This window comes from Tachysurus vachellii, chromosome 13, assembly GCF_030014155.1.
Source record: "Tachysurus vachellii isolate PV-2020 chromosome 13, HZAU_Pvac_v1, whole genome shotgun sequence".
Classification (NCBI taxonomy): Eukaryota; Metazoa; Chordata; class Actinopteri; order Siluriformes; family Bagridae; genus Tachysurus; species Tachysurus vachellii.
The window spans coordinates 6,762,501-6,779,592 of NC_083472.1; the positions used below are offsets into that span (position 1 = coordinate 6,762,501).

Genomic DNA, 17,092 nt, shown 5'->3' on the forward strand with positions numbered 1-17,092 from the left:
CTGCTCTTAATACACATGAGCCAGCTTGTTAAAAATTGGACAGTTACAGTAGATCATGTGCTGGATCAAGTATGTTGATGAAAACCTGCACACTGCCGCTCCATAATTGGAGCTACGATTGTTTTTTAACAGTATAGCAGGTTGCAGAGGTTTTTAAAAAGAATGATTCATTTATCTGATCCTGTGGTGGTCCATATATTAAATGATCAGACCTCTCTGATGATCTTCACAGACCACATGAAGAAAGGTGCATCATAGTAAATCTGTGTTCTTATGCAAGAATCGTTACTTTCCTGCTGTTTTAAAACCTTCTTTGTGAAGACAAGTAAATTGCAAGTCTAACTGACCTATCCATGTGTCAAACACAGTAAGCTCAGATCTTTAATATAAAAAAGTAACTATATTATTGGTATATACCTGTGTATTGAAAATTACCCCAAAGCAACAGTCCATAGAACAAAAATGCAAAGGCGATCTACAAGTGAGTAAAAGTGTAGTGGAACCAAAAACAGCACCTTTACTTGGCTTTTCATCTTTTTTCTCTTTGCCACTGCTTAAAGATAGTGAACAAACACAGACCTCATTCATGTACTGATTAAAAACAGGCTTCTTTTTCGATACAATTCCAACAAAAAAACTAAATGAACCTACTTGCAATTCAGGATTGATGATTCATTTGTAATTTTGGTCTGAAAGCCTGCCTGAGTCATTCTGCCTAACTTTCATTTGGCCCACCCAAAAACACAATGACAATTTAAAATGGAATCAATATGCTTGGAGTCTCAGACGGATGTTTATGTCTGTGAGCTGGAAACAGCAGAGTGTGCAGTTTTTAAGCAAAACAACATCTGATAGAAAAATATTTTAATTATTCAAAGGAATGACAGATATAACGATGAATAGAAAATTGGAGAAGAGTATGAGGATTTGAATTCATCCTCTAATGCTTCATGTGCCATGTTCAGAGGGTTACGCCACAGAGCATTGTGAGCCATCTGTGCTTTTGTCCGTTGTTGCATAATACCTAATAAGATTTCATGAATATTCATTAAACGCACACACACACAAAAATCCCATAGAGGTTTTAACACCTGTGATAGTGGAGTAACACATTACTCTACCGTAACTGCAAATATAAACCTCAAACAGTGATAATATCTTCAAATAGCTTGTATGTTCTTTGTGTTATGTATACGAGATATAACTGTGTATGTGACAAATATAATCTTGAAGAAATCAATTTGCAGTATCATACTCCATTATTTCTCTTTGTCATATATCACAGAGGTATAAAAACAATTTTTTTCCCCTTGTTCAGGTGCATTCTCTTTGTGTGTTTGAATACAGCATGCGGTAAAATAGATGGTTTTTCCTTGTGCTCGCAGGGATCCGCTCCTGGAACATTAGCCTGGAAGAATGTGATTTGGACCAACAGCTTCAGCTCTTCATATTTAGACACTCCGCCCAGTTTTCTGCAGAGGTCAAAGGTCAGTTGTGGGTCTAACATGGGGAGCTAACTGGGCTTTTCTTGCAAAAAATAAAAAGGTTCTGTAAAGTTTTGGTGGACTTGTTTTCTTCTTAACCAAAATTGACTCCTAATTTCGTTAGTATGATGCCAGGAAGCATCAAATATAGTTTCTGTCTCACCAAGACACAAGATTTCAGAAACACATGGATTTGTTTACGGATATTACTACTCCAAGGTCACATGGTGTAATCACACATGAGATTTTGCAGCTTGTGGCTACTGTATGTCTTGTAAACATAAGCAGACTGTAAATTCTCTCCCATCTGCTCCAGAAGGATCTCTGCATGTGTGCTTGCAGGGTAGCGCGCAGCAGCTTAGTGCACTGCACTGCTTCCGTAGTCATTAGAGTGCATTGTGAGGAGGAGGGGAGCTGCAGAGTCAGTCTCTCCTGCTGCAGTGTGTGTGTGTGTGTGTGTGTGTGTGTGTGTGTGTGTGTGTGTGTGTGTGTGTGTGTGTGTGTGTGTGTGTGTGAGAGCTGAATAAGGCTTTCTCAGGCTGGATATAATGGTTCAGGTATGTCTTGAATGTTATCATCACGAAGCCTGTTTAATCCTCTTCTTTTGATACGTTATATCACATAGCTGTCAAATTCTTGTGAAACATCCATAAAATAAAGAAATAAAAATACATCAGTAGAGTGCATCATCGACCTGATTTCAGCATGCAATGCTGTGCATTTGAATACAGAAGTGTTTCTTTTCCCTTTTCTTAGGGCCACAAAGAAGGAGCACTTCTAGTTGTTTTGCAGATGGTGTTGTGATAAATTCTGTACTATTAGCATCTGGGTTGGTGTATTAGCTATGAGTCATGTTTTTGATTATGTGGGTGCAAGCTGCCCTTTAATGTTATTCTGAATCAGCTTGTAGGTATCTCAGTTTACAGGGACATTGGAGTTTTGCATTTGGCAGTGGAAATGTATTGATTATAGCCAAGTTTACATGTCTTACTTTAGTCATTTTTGAAGATTAGAACTAAAGTTGTACAATGTAATGAGTTTATCATCCCTGCACAATATTACATGCCATGGTATCTATTATATTATACTACATGACCTGCCACTCTTTAAGCATTTTGAATCTGGAATGGTTTGTGCAGGTGTTCTGAACTCTTTAGTGTTAATTGGCACCGCCTGGAAGTCTTGTCTGAGCTGTCAGGACTTGTGGGGTGTCTTTGTGTTCTGCCAAGCTAAATTTATTAAGAGCTTATGAGTTTATTAATGTGAAATAAAAATCAATCAAAATCAAAATCAAAAATCAATGTTTTACTTAACTAACATTACACAAATATGCATTCATTATCAGTTAACCATAATTATTAGGGATGACACTGACAAAATTAAAAGAGAATGAGTAAAAAATTAAAAAAATAGGGCAAATATTTTGACCTAAAAAGAAAATAGATTCTTTGATCTATAAAGAAGTGTCAAAGCTAACAACTTACAAAAACTTCCATTTTAATTATAAAGAGGATAACCGCATTTTTTGTCATCCATGTAGACATCCAGTTTGTTAAAGGGTTATATAAAAAATGCAATGTTATGTTTTTTTCACTGTTCACTGTGGATTACTGAAAACCTCCTCAACTCAAGTGAAATGGTAAAAAAGCACAATGGTTAAATGAAGAGAAAAATTTACATCACACAAGCCTAATTAGAACTTCTGAGCACTTCAACTGGACATTAGTTTTATTACTTTAGCACAGACTGTGTTTCTAGTACATGCTAATCTCTGATCTGTCCATAAAGATCTAACGATACCGCTCAAATTCAAAAAGACTTGCAATTTGTCAATCATTTCCTCAGTATTTACTCTTTTACTATGACAGCATTTCACTTAAAGTGTGTTTTTGGCTCTTTGCATGACTTGAGTGCTTAGGCTGAAGTACTCCTTAGTGGAGTGTTTAAATGGATGGATCAGTGCCCAGGAACCCCCCAGAAGGACATACTCATGAGCTGATCTCAGAGACGTCTCAGACTCACCACATAATTCCACAGCCTTCAGAAAGAATACCATATTCCTAATAACAGTTCACATTAACACAAATAATTGTCCTACTTGTAGCCCATTTCCCTCTCATAATCTGCTTGATTTTTAGTTCGTGGGTAATGGTGTTTTTATTTGGTTTCACAAAACCCTGTAGCAACATAAAAATTGTTCAAATAAATTCATCAGTATTTGAATACATAAGAAGTATGTAATAATTCAGTTTAACATAATAGGATGTAGTTAAACATTACCTTAATTTAATAACATGCTACAGGTGATTTAGACAGCTAAAGGCTGTTATATAATATATGCTTTATTCTAGTTTAAATCGACTTCTATTCTGTGTTTAATGTCACTGAAATGAAATAGAAGAAGCTTTCATAAGTGAGATATGAAAACATTTACTAAAATTCGTGATGTGATGCCGGGGGGCACGGTTCGCCTCACAACTCCAGGGTTGGGGGTTCAATTCCCGCCTCCGCCTTGTGTTTGTGGAGTTTGCATGTTCTCCCCGTGCCTCGGGGGTTTCCTCCGGGTACTCCGGTTTCCTCCCCCGGTCCAAAGACATGCAAGGTAGGTTGATTGGCATCTCTGGAAAAATTGCCCGTAGTGTGTGATTGCGTGAGTGAATGAGAGTGTGTGTGTGCCCTGCGATGGGTTGGCACTCCATCCAGGGTGTATCCTACCTTGATGGCGATGACGCCTGAGATAGGCACAGGCTCCCCGTGACCCGAGGTAGTTCGGATAAGCGGTAGAAAATGAGTGAGAGTGAGAGTGAGTGATGTGATGCCATCTTGTGGAAAATCATAGCCAGTGCAACACAAGCTCCTCTGTTCAATTCAATTCAATTCAAGTTTATTTGTATAGCGCTTTTTACAATTGACATTGTCTCAAAGCAGCTTTACAGAACATAAACATAGAACAAAAGGTTGTTATAAAAAATAATATAAAGATTAATAGAATACAAAATTCAAGATTAATATTAGATAGATTTAGTTCACAATATGTATGTATATACATACTGTGTTCCTACTGATCCAGCTATTCATAATGTCTAGCATCTTCAGCATACTGGAGCATTGGGATATAAATAAATTCCGTTATTTAGACATGAGTTGCATGTATCTGACCTTTATCATGTAATTTTGATGCCTTAATTAATATATTGTGAAGCTGTTGATTTATGTTTGATCTAGTTTACATTGAAACATAAAAAACTTCTATACATATTTGTGTTTATTCATCTGAGAGTAAGTGTGTGAGTGCATGTGTTACACATGGAATTGTATTTTCACTTCATTAACACAGTTGTTCATCCAAACTTAATTGGCTTGTAGACATATGGAGATCAGTTTGTCCTGATAGGAGGCTGTGTGAACACGCACATAAAAGTCAGTGCGGCATTAAGTAGCTATAAATATGACCCTTGCCTAACAGAGTGGGAGTGACCCAGTTCAGCAACCGAGTCTCCCTCTCCGTCTGCTCCTGTCTGTGACTTTACCTCTGGGAGCCCTTGCTTTTTTTAAAGGGAACTCGGATGAGGCACACTGATCGATGGGTTTTGTTTTTGCTGACTTGCACCTCAGCCTGCTTTTCTACCTCTGCTTTTAGATGTGCTCCACATGGAAATAAATGTTAGAGTGCTTTCTTTATGGGAAAAACAAGGAAAATCATTACTATACACATCTATACGCATATGTAAATTAGGGGATATGGAGGATTAAGATGTGTATTCATTTAAAAAATAATTAAAAAATAACTCATCCAAGACAGGGTTGGATTATTTGTATAGATTCTGATGATATAATCCAAAAGTAACAGATGGTTCCAGGTGAAAAATATTTTATGGCCTATGGAAGAAATGGTCAAAATGCAGACAACTACATCCAATGCTTATGCAGAATTTCTGCCCATATCACATCTGAGGTATAGATTTATTGAGGTTGAGTTTTAGATGAGTGTATCATCATAATTTCACTGCACTGTGTGAAGTGATATGGTTGTGCCAGCACTGAATCATTTGCTTTCTGGGTCATATATATCCACACTGTCCCTCACTACATTATCAGTTTCTGACAGCCCTAATCTTCAAGAACATCTTCTTCGACAGGGAAAATGATGTTAGGGAATTTGTTAGCTCAGTGGTTAAAGTGTTGAGCTATTGATCAGATGGTTGTGTGATCAAACCCCAGGTCCACAAAGCTGCCACTGCTGGGCCCCTGAGCAAGGCCCTTAACCCTCAACTGCTCAGTTGTATGAAATAAAAAAAGCGTATGTTTCTCTGGATAAGGATTTCTGCCAAATGCCATAAATGGAAAATTTGTCAGTTTATTCATAATCATTTCAGTAGTTTTGGTCCAAGAGACCTCAAAAAATTTGAACTACAAAGTTCTTTCTGCCATGCTGAACCATTTTCATGGACAGAATCCTTCATAAAGCTTTTAAGTTTTTTCCTATTTACAGTCAACATTTTTGGCACATACCACTAAAATGCAATGTAATGCAATGTATGATATTTTAGGGTTAAATATACATGGGCTCTGTATAGTTTAACTGAAAATGAATGATCAGATGTTAAATCGTTAGAAAGGCTTTTTGGAGTGCAGGGTGTAGTTTTATCATGTGTCCTGGTGGTAAATTCTATTTTAATAAACTTACAGATTAGAATAGAATAGATTTAAAATTGCTCTGGTTGTAATAAATGGCATATTACTTGCTTATATGTTTTATATCCATTACCTGACTTTTGTAGGTTAACATCATCACTGTTTTGTACTGAAACATTTTGGACATGAAATAATAAGAAACATTTACATGTGTAAATATATAATAAATAAATAAATAAATAAATAAAAGTTTTTCAAATTTAAAATTTTACCACATATATTTTCGACACGCCATTATCATTTCTTATAAGAATATCTTATATGAAAGGTAAGTAATTGATCCTTTTAAGTGTTTTTATTGATTGTTTTATAAGATAATATTTGTATAATTTTTTATCAACCATTCTAGAGTACAGAGAATAGAATAGAATACAACAAAGTATACATGTGAATTTTTAGTAGGCTGTTTGTTAAGTGTAAATAGGTGTCAAGAGAAGTTGCTGAGAAGAGTAACATGGAGCAAATCTGCCTGCACAGTCACATCGCATTAGACCGGACAGCTCAAACCTGCAATCCTGGTCTCCATCTACATCAGGACAAATGGAATCTATTTGGCTGTATGTCTGGTTATTGCTCCATTACCAGATGTTATATAACCCTTTGTTTGATTCATTTCAGTGAGCTATATAGATATTTTACTCTCAGTGGAGTGTGCTGACTGCAGGACACTGAGATGCAATACTGTGCAAAAAAAAAAAAATCCTCATGTGCTGGCAACAAGGGTGACAGTAGCAAATCACCTACAGTTAGGGTATAATTTTGTCTCAGTGGCACTTAATCTCACACTGTCTCTCTCTGTGCCCTCCCACCTCCTGATGCAGGTATAAATAAACATCAGAGTTTAAATTATAGCTGTGATCAGGGCCTTATTCACAAATTAATGGTCAGTATATAGATTATACAGAGGTGGCTATGCTTGGTTAGCATAATCTGATCATTTTCTATTTATAGTGCATGTGAAGGTTTAATCATTTATTTACACTTGAGTACTGCACTGATTATACAGGCACACAGACTGCATGGTGCTCTGATGTGCTGTGTCATTCTGCGCAGCTTTTTTTTTTTTTTAATTCTTCCTGTTGCTGATGTCATATTCTGGAGATGCAATGCAATAAGCTTCAAGTGATGTTCCCAGACATCTTTCTGTCTAGGTTTTCTGTACAAATGGTTTGAATCTGTATTAATTTGCAAGCTTCTGGCAAAACATACATTTATATGAAATAAGCAAAGCTTGTTTTAGTGGTTAATTGTTAACGGCTAATGACTGTTTTGAAGCATGTGTTGTTCTGGCTATTCTGAAACTACTGTTTAAGCTCTAAGGATAACTAATGTGAGCATATTGATATTTCAGAAGATCCTAGAACCCATAAGGGGGAACTCATACATTATGGACGAAGAAATTGTAAACGCCTTGGAAAAAAAGTTAATATATTTAAGGCACCAAATGCAAACAAGACATTAGATTCAGTGGCTTTTTATGGAATCACGGTTTGTACAATTTCACAGAATGTATTATATTTGAGGTTGAATTACATTAACATTTCAATATTACATTAAAATCCATATTTATATAAGCTGGTTACATACTGTAGACATCAAAACTTCTGTGTAATGCATTTGATGAAGATCATTCAAGCCAGAATATAGCTTAACGATGATGCAGTTCTCTCCTCATTCTTCATTACATACACAATAGGTACCTCTATCTACATCCATTTTTTTCTTTGAATTCAAACTTGAACTCACACATTCCTGACAAATATGACTCAATAAAACTAATACCCAAAGGGATTTTCAGGGTTGCTCATGCAGGGAATAGTGCAGACTTCCTTGGCACCATACATAATGGAGTATGCTGAATAATTTAGAGTTTGGATATTGATATCACTGCAGATTGGTTCTGAGGGCTAGCTTTGCATTACTCTGTCAAGGTCTTCTGGCATTGATTCCCTAGGCAGATTTTGCATGACTATCGATATCACTTGCAATAAAGCATAATCTTACCTGTGTTTCTAGAGCAAGCAGGATCACCAGACGTGGACATTAAGCCCATTAATGTGTATGCTCATTCAATCATTTAAAAATTGATTCATAGCTCATTCAATCATAGCAAATGATTCACAGCAGTGGGTCTTGGAATTAATGTTGGAAATGGAGTTTGGTATTTAAAAAAGCTATTAATACACTTTATTTGGCTTTTTGATTTTGAATGATGAATATTTTTAGAGCTCAATGAGAATGTCAGCTGTATATATTTGGCCCTTATATGATTATAAGCTATGCATTAATATTAGCTTATCACAATACCCATCTCATATGAGTGCAGGGTCAGTACTATGGGTGGCAGAGAGTATTTTGGACTATAAGGGCCTTGCTTGATGGCTCTATTATTGTAGAATTAACATTGGTGCTAGTACTGCTTCACCTAATGGTCCACCTTTATATGTCTGAGCCATGTGTATATAATAGTACTATGAATAATTAATAATATTAGTACCAAGTCATATAAGCGAGTATTACTGGAAGTTTTGATAAAAAAGAAAGCCAGTTAAAATTTTAATTGTCTGCACCAATCACTTGTTGTATTCAGTCAAATCCATATAAAAATAACTCTATTATTCACTACAGCTGGTGCACATCTAATAAATCAATGAGATGTTATTTGTTCCACAGGGAAACACAGAAAATATGGCTTGTCTTTGGGAATTGACACAGCACTAAAATCTCTATGACAAAAAACCTCCAAACAAACAAAAATGCTGGCTGGGATATAGATCTATCCTCATGTCTTCTACCAGACCCTAAGCAATGTCTCGGCACAAAATACACTTCTATACCATTCCATGACCATAATGTCTGTTAAACAATCTGTTAATGTAGTTCTAATGTAATTGCCTCAGCTTTACCCATGAGGCTTTTCTTGAAGTTTCCACATTAGACCGATAGCCATGCTGCTTATTTTGAGTTATAAATAAAACCGCTGATTAAGAGAAACAATTTAATTTGTAAGTAAACAGTGATGCAGTGGGTAGAGTTGCCATTTCCTCGATTCAGCCTTCAGCTCGGGTTGCTGTCAGCTGAGTTTCTCATTTTCTCCCTGTGTTGACATGGGTTTTCTCCTGTTGGCTAAAAACTTGCAGGTAGGTGGAGTGGACATGCTTAAATGCCTCTTGGTATGAGTGTGTGAATTTGTGTGCGCATGGCGACCTGCGATGGACTAGCATCCCATCTGTGGTAAATTCTCCCACTTTGCTCCCAGCTTTCACTGAATAAACTCAGGATCCTCCAAGACACTGACCAGGATAAAGCAGTCACAAAAGATAAATACATGTGTAAATTATTTACATTTGTCTTAGAAACACATTTCAAACTTTAACCTTTGTTACCTTTAATCTACTGTACTGTATATTGTATATGAAATTGTTTTACCTGTTATAAGTGACACTGTACCAAGGCCAGTGTCAAAAGAACTATCAAGCTGAACAAAAAAACTAAACAAATTAATATTATTTTTTTCCTGTACAACCATCCTGTACACATAAATACAAGTTAACATACTATAGAAATTGTGATTGAGTAATTGAGTAGTTAATCGTCTTTAATGGGACTTTACATAGTTAACCATTTTTAGTTTGATAAAGAGTTTGGGGAAAAAAGGGGAGAAAACACAAAAACTATACGGGATAAAGTCATTCCCAGTGAATTCCCAACTGAAGATTCCTTATGAGTTCTAGACTTAAATGTTTTTATTTGAAAGAATACCCTTGATATAAGTAAACTAAACATGAATATGAATAAAGGCCATTACATATCAAGATAATTGGATCTTTGATGCTAATTCAAGACATAAGGACTAGGAGTTCATTTATAGTGTAATGTATTGGAATGTATTTGTAATGAAATGTTAGCTCTCTGAACACTGCAGATAGCTTTAACCACACCTTCAACCTGGCAGGTGTGAAATCATTACATTAAAGTGTTAACTGAACAGATTGACACGTGACACTGCAAAATGACCTAATGGATGTTTTCTAAAAGCCTTTTGTTTCAGACCATTTTTTTAAGTGTAGTGCCTGAGTGTTTTTATGATCATCTCCCATTGATCAACATTCAGCTGCATTTCTCATTTTTTTGCCGTGCCACTGTGGCCGTATCCCAATTCTCCAGCCTCCCTCCAATCCGCTCCTCCCTTCACAATCCCCCACCCACCCACCCACCCTTCCTTCCTCCCTCCCTCCCTCCCTCACTGCCATCCTCTCTCATCAGATCCGCACACACTCCGCACAGCACTCACCGCCGGCTCCGCACACGACACCGCGGCTGAAGTGGCCCGCATCAGTAACGGTACGTAGATGTGTGCGCACTTTCTACTTGCAGTTTCTCTCACAAAGCGGGCGTTGGTATGACATGACTGCGGATGTAAAGTCATTCTCTCTCTCTCTCTCTCTCTCTCTCTCTCTCTCTCTCTCTCTCTCACTTACACACACACACACACACACACATACACACACACCGCCCGGCTTCTGAAACAATGACGTCGTTAAATCTAGACGCCGGCTGCTTATCCTTCCGTGACCGCATTTTAGTGACTTTATTAGTCCTGAAGTAAGAACGAAGTAATTAAACCTTCAGACTGTGTGTTAAATTCACACAGACGTGCGCTTGAGGAGCGAGCAGAGCGCATTCAACCCCGTCGTTTTATCCAAACTAAGTGGATTAATTTAGAGTCATTCTGCCGGCTGACAACATAAAACCGAGTTCAGGTTCAAAGCCACAAATGTATAACGAGTATATAATGTTAGAGACGCTGCATCGCTTTGACAGAGACTTGTAGGAGTTAATAAAGTGATGTTATGTAGTTATATGAAGATCTTCACCATCCTCTGACTCAAACGTCCTGAATGACGCACTAATGCGCCACGGCGCAGAGACTCGACACCGCTTTAAGGTATTTAGTTTGTTTTGTTTTGCTGGTATGTTTAGGCTTGCTATGCGAAATATTTTGTATTTATTATTCCTGGAATGGACAGGAATAAAAAATAGCCTGTTAAATAACATTTCACGTCTCTGTATTGATAGGAGTGTAAAAGTGCGCATAGAAAATCCGGTCCATGATCGATTACCGTCTGTGTCGCATAGAGAGAATCCGACAAAAAAAAAATCCAAATAATTCCGCGTATTGATGAAGTGGTCAGTGACTCAGCGTAAACCGGCTCCCTCCCATCTCTGTCTGCGTCGCAAGATTAAATCCAAAAAAGAAAGAGAGAGAGAGAGAGAGAGAGAGAGAGAGAGAGAGAGAGACCAAAGAAATAAGCGTGTTGATGTCTGGATTTTTTTCACATTAGCTTTCCATTAACTTTAAACTTATGTTCTTATCCAAACAAGAAATCCTCCCAACAAAATCAATATGTTAATTGTTCTCTTATACTAACTACATTGCTGACTATCCTGTTATTATAATAGTCTAAATGATCATGTTTTTTGTTTGTGACTGGCATGGTTATCAAATGCAGTTATTATTTCATTTTTCAGGGTAACACGTGAGGTGGTATTCTTCTGTGAATTATTTCTAATACTGCCAACACCTCATATCAGCACAGCAATGGAGGCTTAGTGACGGTTTCATTGCTCCCACTTACAGTAAATGGTGGCTAAGCAACAGCAGTGCAAAAAGCCTGTCAGTTTATACTGACCCGAGAGTAGAGTTGGATCAAGGTTAAGACACTGTAAGTAGGAAATCTGGTTGGGGATCAGCAGAAATACCCACCCTTACAGAAATCAAAGTTTCCAGACAGCAGATTAAACTCAGAGTATGATAGACTGAGTGCATGTGTCAATCTATGTAAATGTCAATACTTTTCACATTATGTGTAAGGAATTAGTACTTTTCAATATTTCCATTCACTTGTATCCTCTACTAAATAAAGCAGAGTTTCCTACCCCATGTCTAAAATCCATCGATTATACCCCCACCCTATCTTTTTCCAAACTAGTGGTAAATGCTACTATAAACTTGTGACCTGGGCTGGGAGGATCTCTGGGGTATTTGGGGCATCTCAGTGTACTTCCTGATAGAACCAAAAAGGGAACCAATCCTGAGCACTGAGTTCAGCAGGTTTTTTTGGAGTTGTGATGACCTGCAGTGAAATTTCTGCTTGTCATCGTTGTCCTGCATCCACTACATCATGTTTGTCTGTTTCGATAGATCAGCTTCATGTCCTATTAGACTTTGTGATAAAGTTAACATGGCAGGCTGAAAAGTCCCTGAAGGGCATGTCTGTCAGATTCAGTGTTACAATGGGACACATAGGGAACAGGCAGACAGGGACAGTCAGACCGATGACTCTACTGAGTCATTCATTCTGCTTGTTCTACTTACCACTGGGGGGAAATTAAGGACACAACATGACCTCTTTGTCAACACCTACATTGTCTTTACATTACATTAGGAATTGCATCTGTGTGATTATTCCTTAATCCGCATTAGGAACGGCTTGTTGGGGCAGACTTTGGGGGATTAATGAGCTCAAAAATGCTTCACCTGACAGATACCTATCTGGAATTTTTACCATTTACAGTATTAAACCAGCACCTGGTTTCATGGAATTCCAGTACAAATTACTTGTCAACAGTAAAGATTTCATCCCCATTTGATTGGAGAAAATCTGCCTAACCAATCATAGGTGGCAAAAATAAGCATAAAGTGGAATTTTGTAACAGCGTGTCCCTCACTTCTGTTTATTACAGTCAATATGTTGCAGTATCTAACACATGAATTGGTTAGGAGAGTTACTGCAGAAGTTCACTTGAGGAACAGTCTCCTTGGATATAGCATGCACGCTGTCTTTTAGGTGCTGAAGTGATCTGATGTATTGTGTCAAGTTTTCATTTACTGTGAGAGACGCTGAGACCCTTTGGGCACAGTGAGGTGAAAACCTCTCTTTCTTTCTCTCTCTCTCTCTCTCTCTCTCTCTCTCTCTCTCTCTCTCTCTCTCTCTCTTTCTCTTTCTCTTTCTCTAAGCAATGTCCTCCTCTTCCTTCTCTTTTACACACATCAAATATTTTTGTCTTTTATCCCTGTTAGTGGGCGACTGTGTTGGTGGGAGATTGAACAAACTGGCATTATAGCTGAACACCAGTATTAGTCTGTTGTATGCGGGCGTCTCTCCTGCACTAAGCACTGCAGCACTGTGCAGTGAGGACCACTCCCACTGGCTGACTGGGGATTATTGTTACATCTTAGGTCTCAGCTGTTTATGAAGGCATGTAATTTACCTTGCATAGACGTTGCACTGTTTAGTCATTAGTATAGTATACTAAATATTAACTGATTAGTATTAAAATCCTTTCTGCACACTTAATCCTTATTGAAGATGAAGTTGTTAAAACCTTTTATTTTTAAATTTAATGCATGATGTACAGTTGCTTAGTTTTTTGTTCTGGTTTTGTCTTGATAAAGTAAAAAAGGATTGTGGCTGCTGCCTAAAGCACTGTTCACCTTTTATTTAGATGTTCTAAATTAAGGGATAATGATATGAGACAAATGTGGAAAATATTTTGAAAGGGGTAAATTATCCTTGAAGATCCATAGGCTCATATGTTTCATTTATTTCTAGTCTGCATAGCACTTAATGCAAGAGTGCACACATCAAACCAAGTGCTGAGCAGAGACTTTAAAAAAGTGCTCCGGCCTTTTAAAGGGAAATGGATATCATGAATATCAATAATATCCAAATGTTAAAATACTAGAAATTGTAAAAAATGCTATGTGTAGTGATCAGTCCGATGAGCAGTTATTACTTGTATATCTTTCCTGTGGCATCTTTGTATTTGAATATAATTCTGCACAAAATGATAAATGTAATGTAATTTAATGTAAATGATAAAAGTATTACCATGTATTAGGTTATGAAATGTCTGACTTACATTTTTCTATGTATTTTATTTAATATGGAATGAAATATATATATATATATATATATATATTTTTTTTTTTTTTTACATATATTTTTTACATATATATTTTATGTAAAACCGATAAGGAACTGGCTAAACATAACCATGTTAGTTTCAAAATAATTTTGTTTGTAATAAAATAGCCAAATTTTGTGACTTCTGGACTTAATATAAGGCTCTGCTGCTAATATATTAAATGCACACATTTTACAAGTTTTCTGTACTTACTCTCAACAGACTGACTCCAACATAAGCAAGAATGATAATAATGCAAAAAGAGAGAGGGAATTTGGTTGGACCTTTGTGCTCATCTTTAGCTTAGGTTGAGTTTGGAGTTACTAGGCAATAGTGGTACTGAACCAAGTATGTTCTCCTTTCTTTTGTCTGCTTTGTCACAATTTTGTGTCCTTATTTTTGCACTGGTTAAAGTGGTTTTGCAAGTGGTTAAAAAAACATTTCCATTTGCTGTTCGAATTACTATATACTTATTTTGTGATATATAGAGCATGTGGTTTTAATCAGTGCACGAGGGTATATCTTTGTCCATGTGGTAGTCCTAGTTTCAGTGACACAGCTGAAATGATCTTATAGGCTTTAATTGTATTAATGGCAGAATCAATCACTGTAGCCAAGTCGCAGGATCAGGATTACATTAAGAAAGTAGGACATTCGTTGTTCTTGAAGCTACAGTAGAAATGAAGGTTAAATCTAGATGCCATTAAAATGTTGGATGACTTAATAAGACCAGTAAGTATTAAAGGTATGTTGAGGTGAAAGAAGACATATGCTTTTTTTGTGCTGTCAGATACTAGTTAATAATATGACAAATTAAAAATGCCTGTTAATTAAACTCTGGGTGACAGTTTTTTAATTGATAATTTATTGCCACATCTGTCTCCTCTAATACTACTCTTGATCAAGAGATAAACACTGTGCTCTTAGCTTTGTAATAATATCCAGAAGGCTTTATTTATGTGGTGTTTGTAGGCATTCAAGAGTGCAATAAATTTGACAGTACTGTCAGGAATCATCCTCAATCTCATCCTGTTATCAAAAAAATACATAAAGAATCTGAAGTGAAACAGCTGAAACATATGCAAAGTTTTAGACTGCATACTCTGCAGCAATGTCTGAAATTGACATAAGAAAAAATGCACATATGACATTATGCCATCAGGTAATGCTATGAGAAGCCATTTTATCGTCAGATCACGTCATATGGGGCGATTTCATTCCCAACTTCCATAGGCCTTTTTCTCTGGGGTGATTATATCTGGAGCAAACTATCTGGAGCAGTGCAGTAGCTTCGTCTCTGTTCTGTCACTGTTCTGTTGAGCTTATTTTAACACATTGCTCCCATTTTGAGTGTTCATGAGTGGATATTTATATCAAACAGGTCAATTGAGGTAGGACTGTGGCGCAATTATTTGATGTGCTGGAGAGATGGCTATTTTATGGACACACAGAGGAACATGTTCGTTTGACATAGCAGGACTGGTAGGTTATAGAATTGTCATATTAGTTTAAAGTGAAAAGTTCATCTGAGTGGAGGACAAGTTGTTGCGGCAGGATGATGTTCATTTGGTTTGCAAAATACTCAGAGGTGTGGAGCTTTGATATTCAAAGCTACTAGCTCTAAATGTATACCAATACTGTAGGTGACAATCAGCATAATACGATTTAAACCAGGACAACCCTCTGGATTCAAATGTAAAACGTTTCAAAATAATTCTTTCTTACAGATAATAATTATAAAAGAAAGACTCCATTAACTGTAGCAATATAATCATAAAAAAACACTTATATTGTCAAACAAGCAAAAGCACAACTCGTGAAGCAAGTGACATAGCTTTGATTTTCAAAATTGCTGTGTCACTGAACGCTACCCACAAATCTGAAAATGAAGGTCAGTCTGTGTGGAGGTCAGGCTGAGAAACCATCTGTAGTCAGTCTGCACTACTTCTATTAGGATACAGTTTGTTTTTTATCTTGTAACAGACTAAAAACTACAAAATAATTAGCTTGGTTCAGATTGGTATAGGAAAAACCCTTAGATCGAAGTTTTATAAGTATAGTAATTTATTTATTCTTAAACCTCTAATTATTAAGTTGGGTGCATTGCGGAACCATTTCAAATTCCAATGCAAATTCAAATGTGATATACTGTATGTATGTGTCATGTACTCTCTAGGAATTTCTGGAGAATATGCTGACAGATTTATTTTTTTATGCTGCTGCTGCCACCATTGGTACTTAGATATAATTACCCACACATACCCATATAATTTTTGGAGTCTTTTTCCTAAAGCTTCCTATCACAATGTCACAGCAGAAACTGATGTTAAAGGCAATGATTCATTAAACTGACACTGAATTAACAAGCAAACGACATGCATATACTGTAATGTATTATTTATTTAAAGTGGGATGAAAGGTTTGGCTAGGGAAAGGTTACAGCTAACATTACTTAAACATATGTAAAATATTTCCTTTCATTACTATCAGTAGTTAAAACATGTTTATGTTTATTGCAGGGCAAAGGACTCTACACCACAGAAGTGATGTACTTGAAACAGTTGTTTTAGTGAATCCATCAGAAGATACAGTACTTTCCGAGGTAGGTTTTTTTTAATCATGGTAGAAAACCTTCAAAATCAGTTTTTTGGAAATTGTCTTCATGCAGTTATGAACATAAACCGGAAAGATATTTTCTAATATGATAGCATAAGATAAGAATACATGACTTGCTAAAGCACAAAGTCAGAGCAGTTCTTAGCTGTATTTTAAATACCCGTTGTGTTTCAATCTTTGTCCTAGATCCAGTCTCTTGTGTCCAACCCAGCTGTGCACAAACTACTGGTCCTGAGTGGGCAGAACTCGGACCAAGGTGACCTGGTTCTTCAAACTGGGGTGTTTACTCATCAAGCTGTTTCACGTGTCTTGGCTGATCCTGGGGT

The 17,092-nt window shown here is 36.8% G+C and overlaps 1 protein-coding gene across 2 annotated transcripts in view; it reads left to right on the plus strand.

Annotated features, from left to right (window-relative positions):
- map1ab (microtubule-associated protein 1Ab) overlaps positions 1–17,092 on the plus strand; it is a 33,770-nt gene that overhangs the window by 1,826 nt on the left and 14,852 nt on the right. The window contains exons 2-4 of one of the 2 annotated variants that reach the window (XM_060885165.1): positions 1,386–1,487; positions 16,670–16,752; positions 16,953–17,090. In XM_060885165.1, coding sequence (XP_060741148.1) covers positions 1,386–1,487; positions 16,670–16,752; positions 16,953–17,090 — 323 coding nt within the window. Of the gene's footprint in view, positions 1–1,385; positions 1,488–10,441; positions 10,524–16,669; positions 16,753–16,952; positions 17,091–17,092 lie in introns of those variants that run through there. The other variant, XM_060885166.1, reaches the window with a different exon arrangement.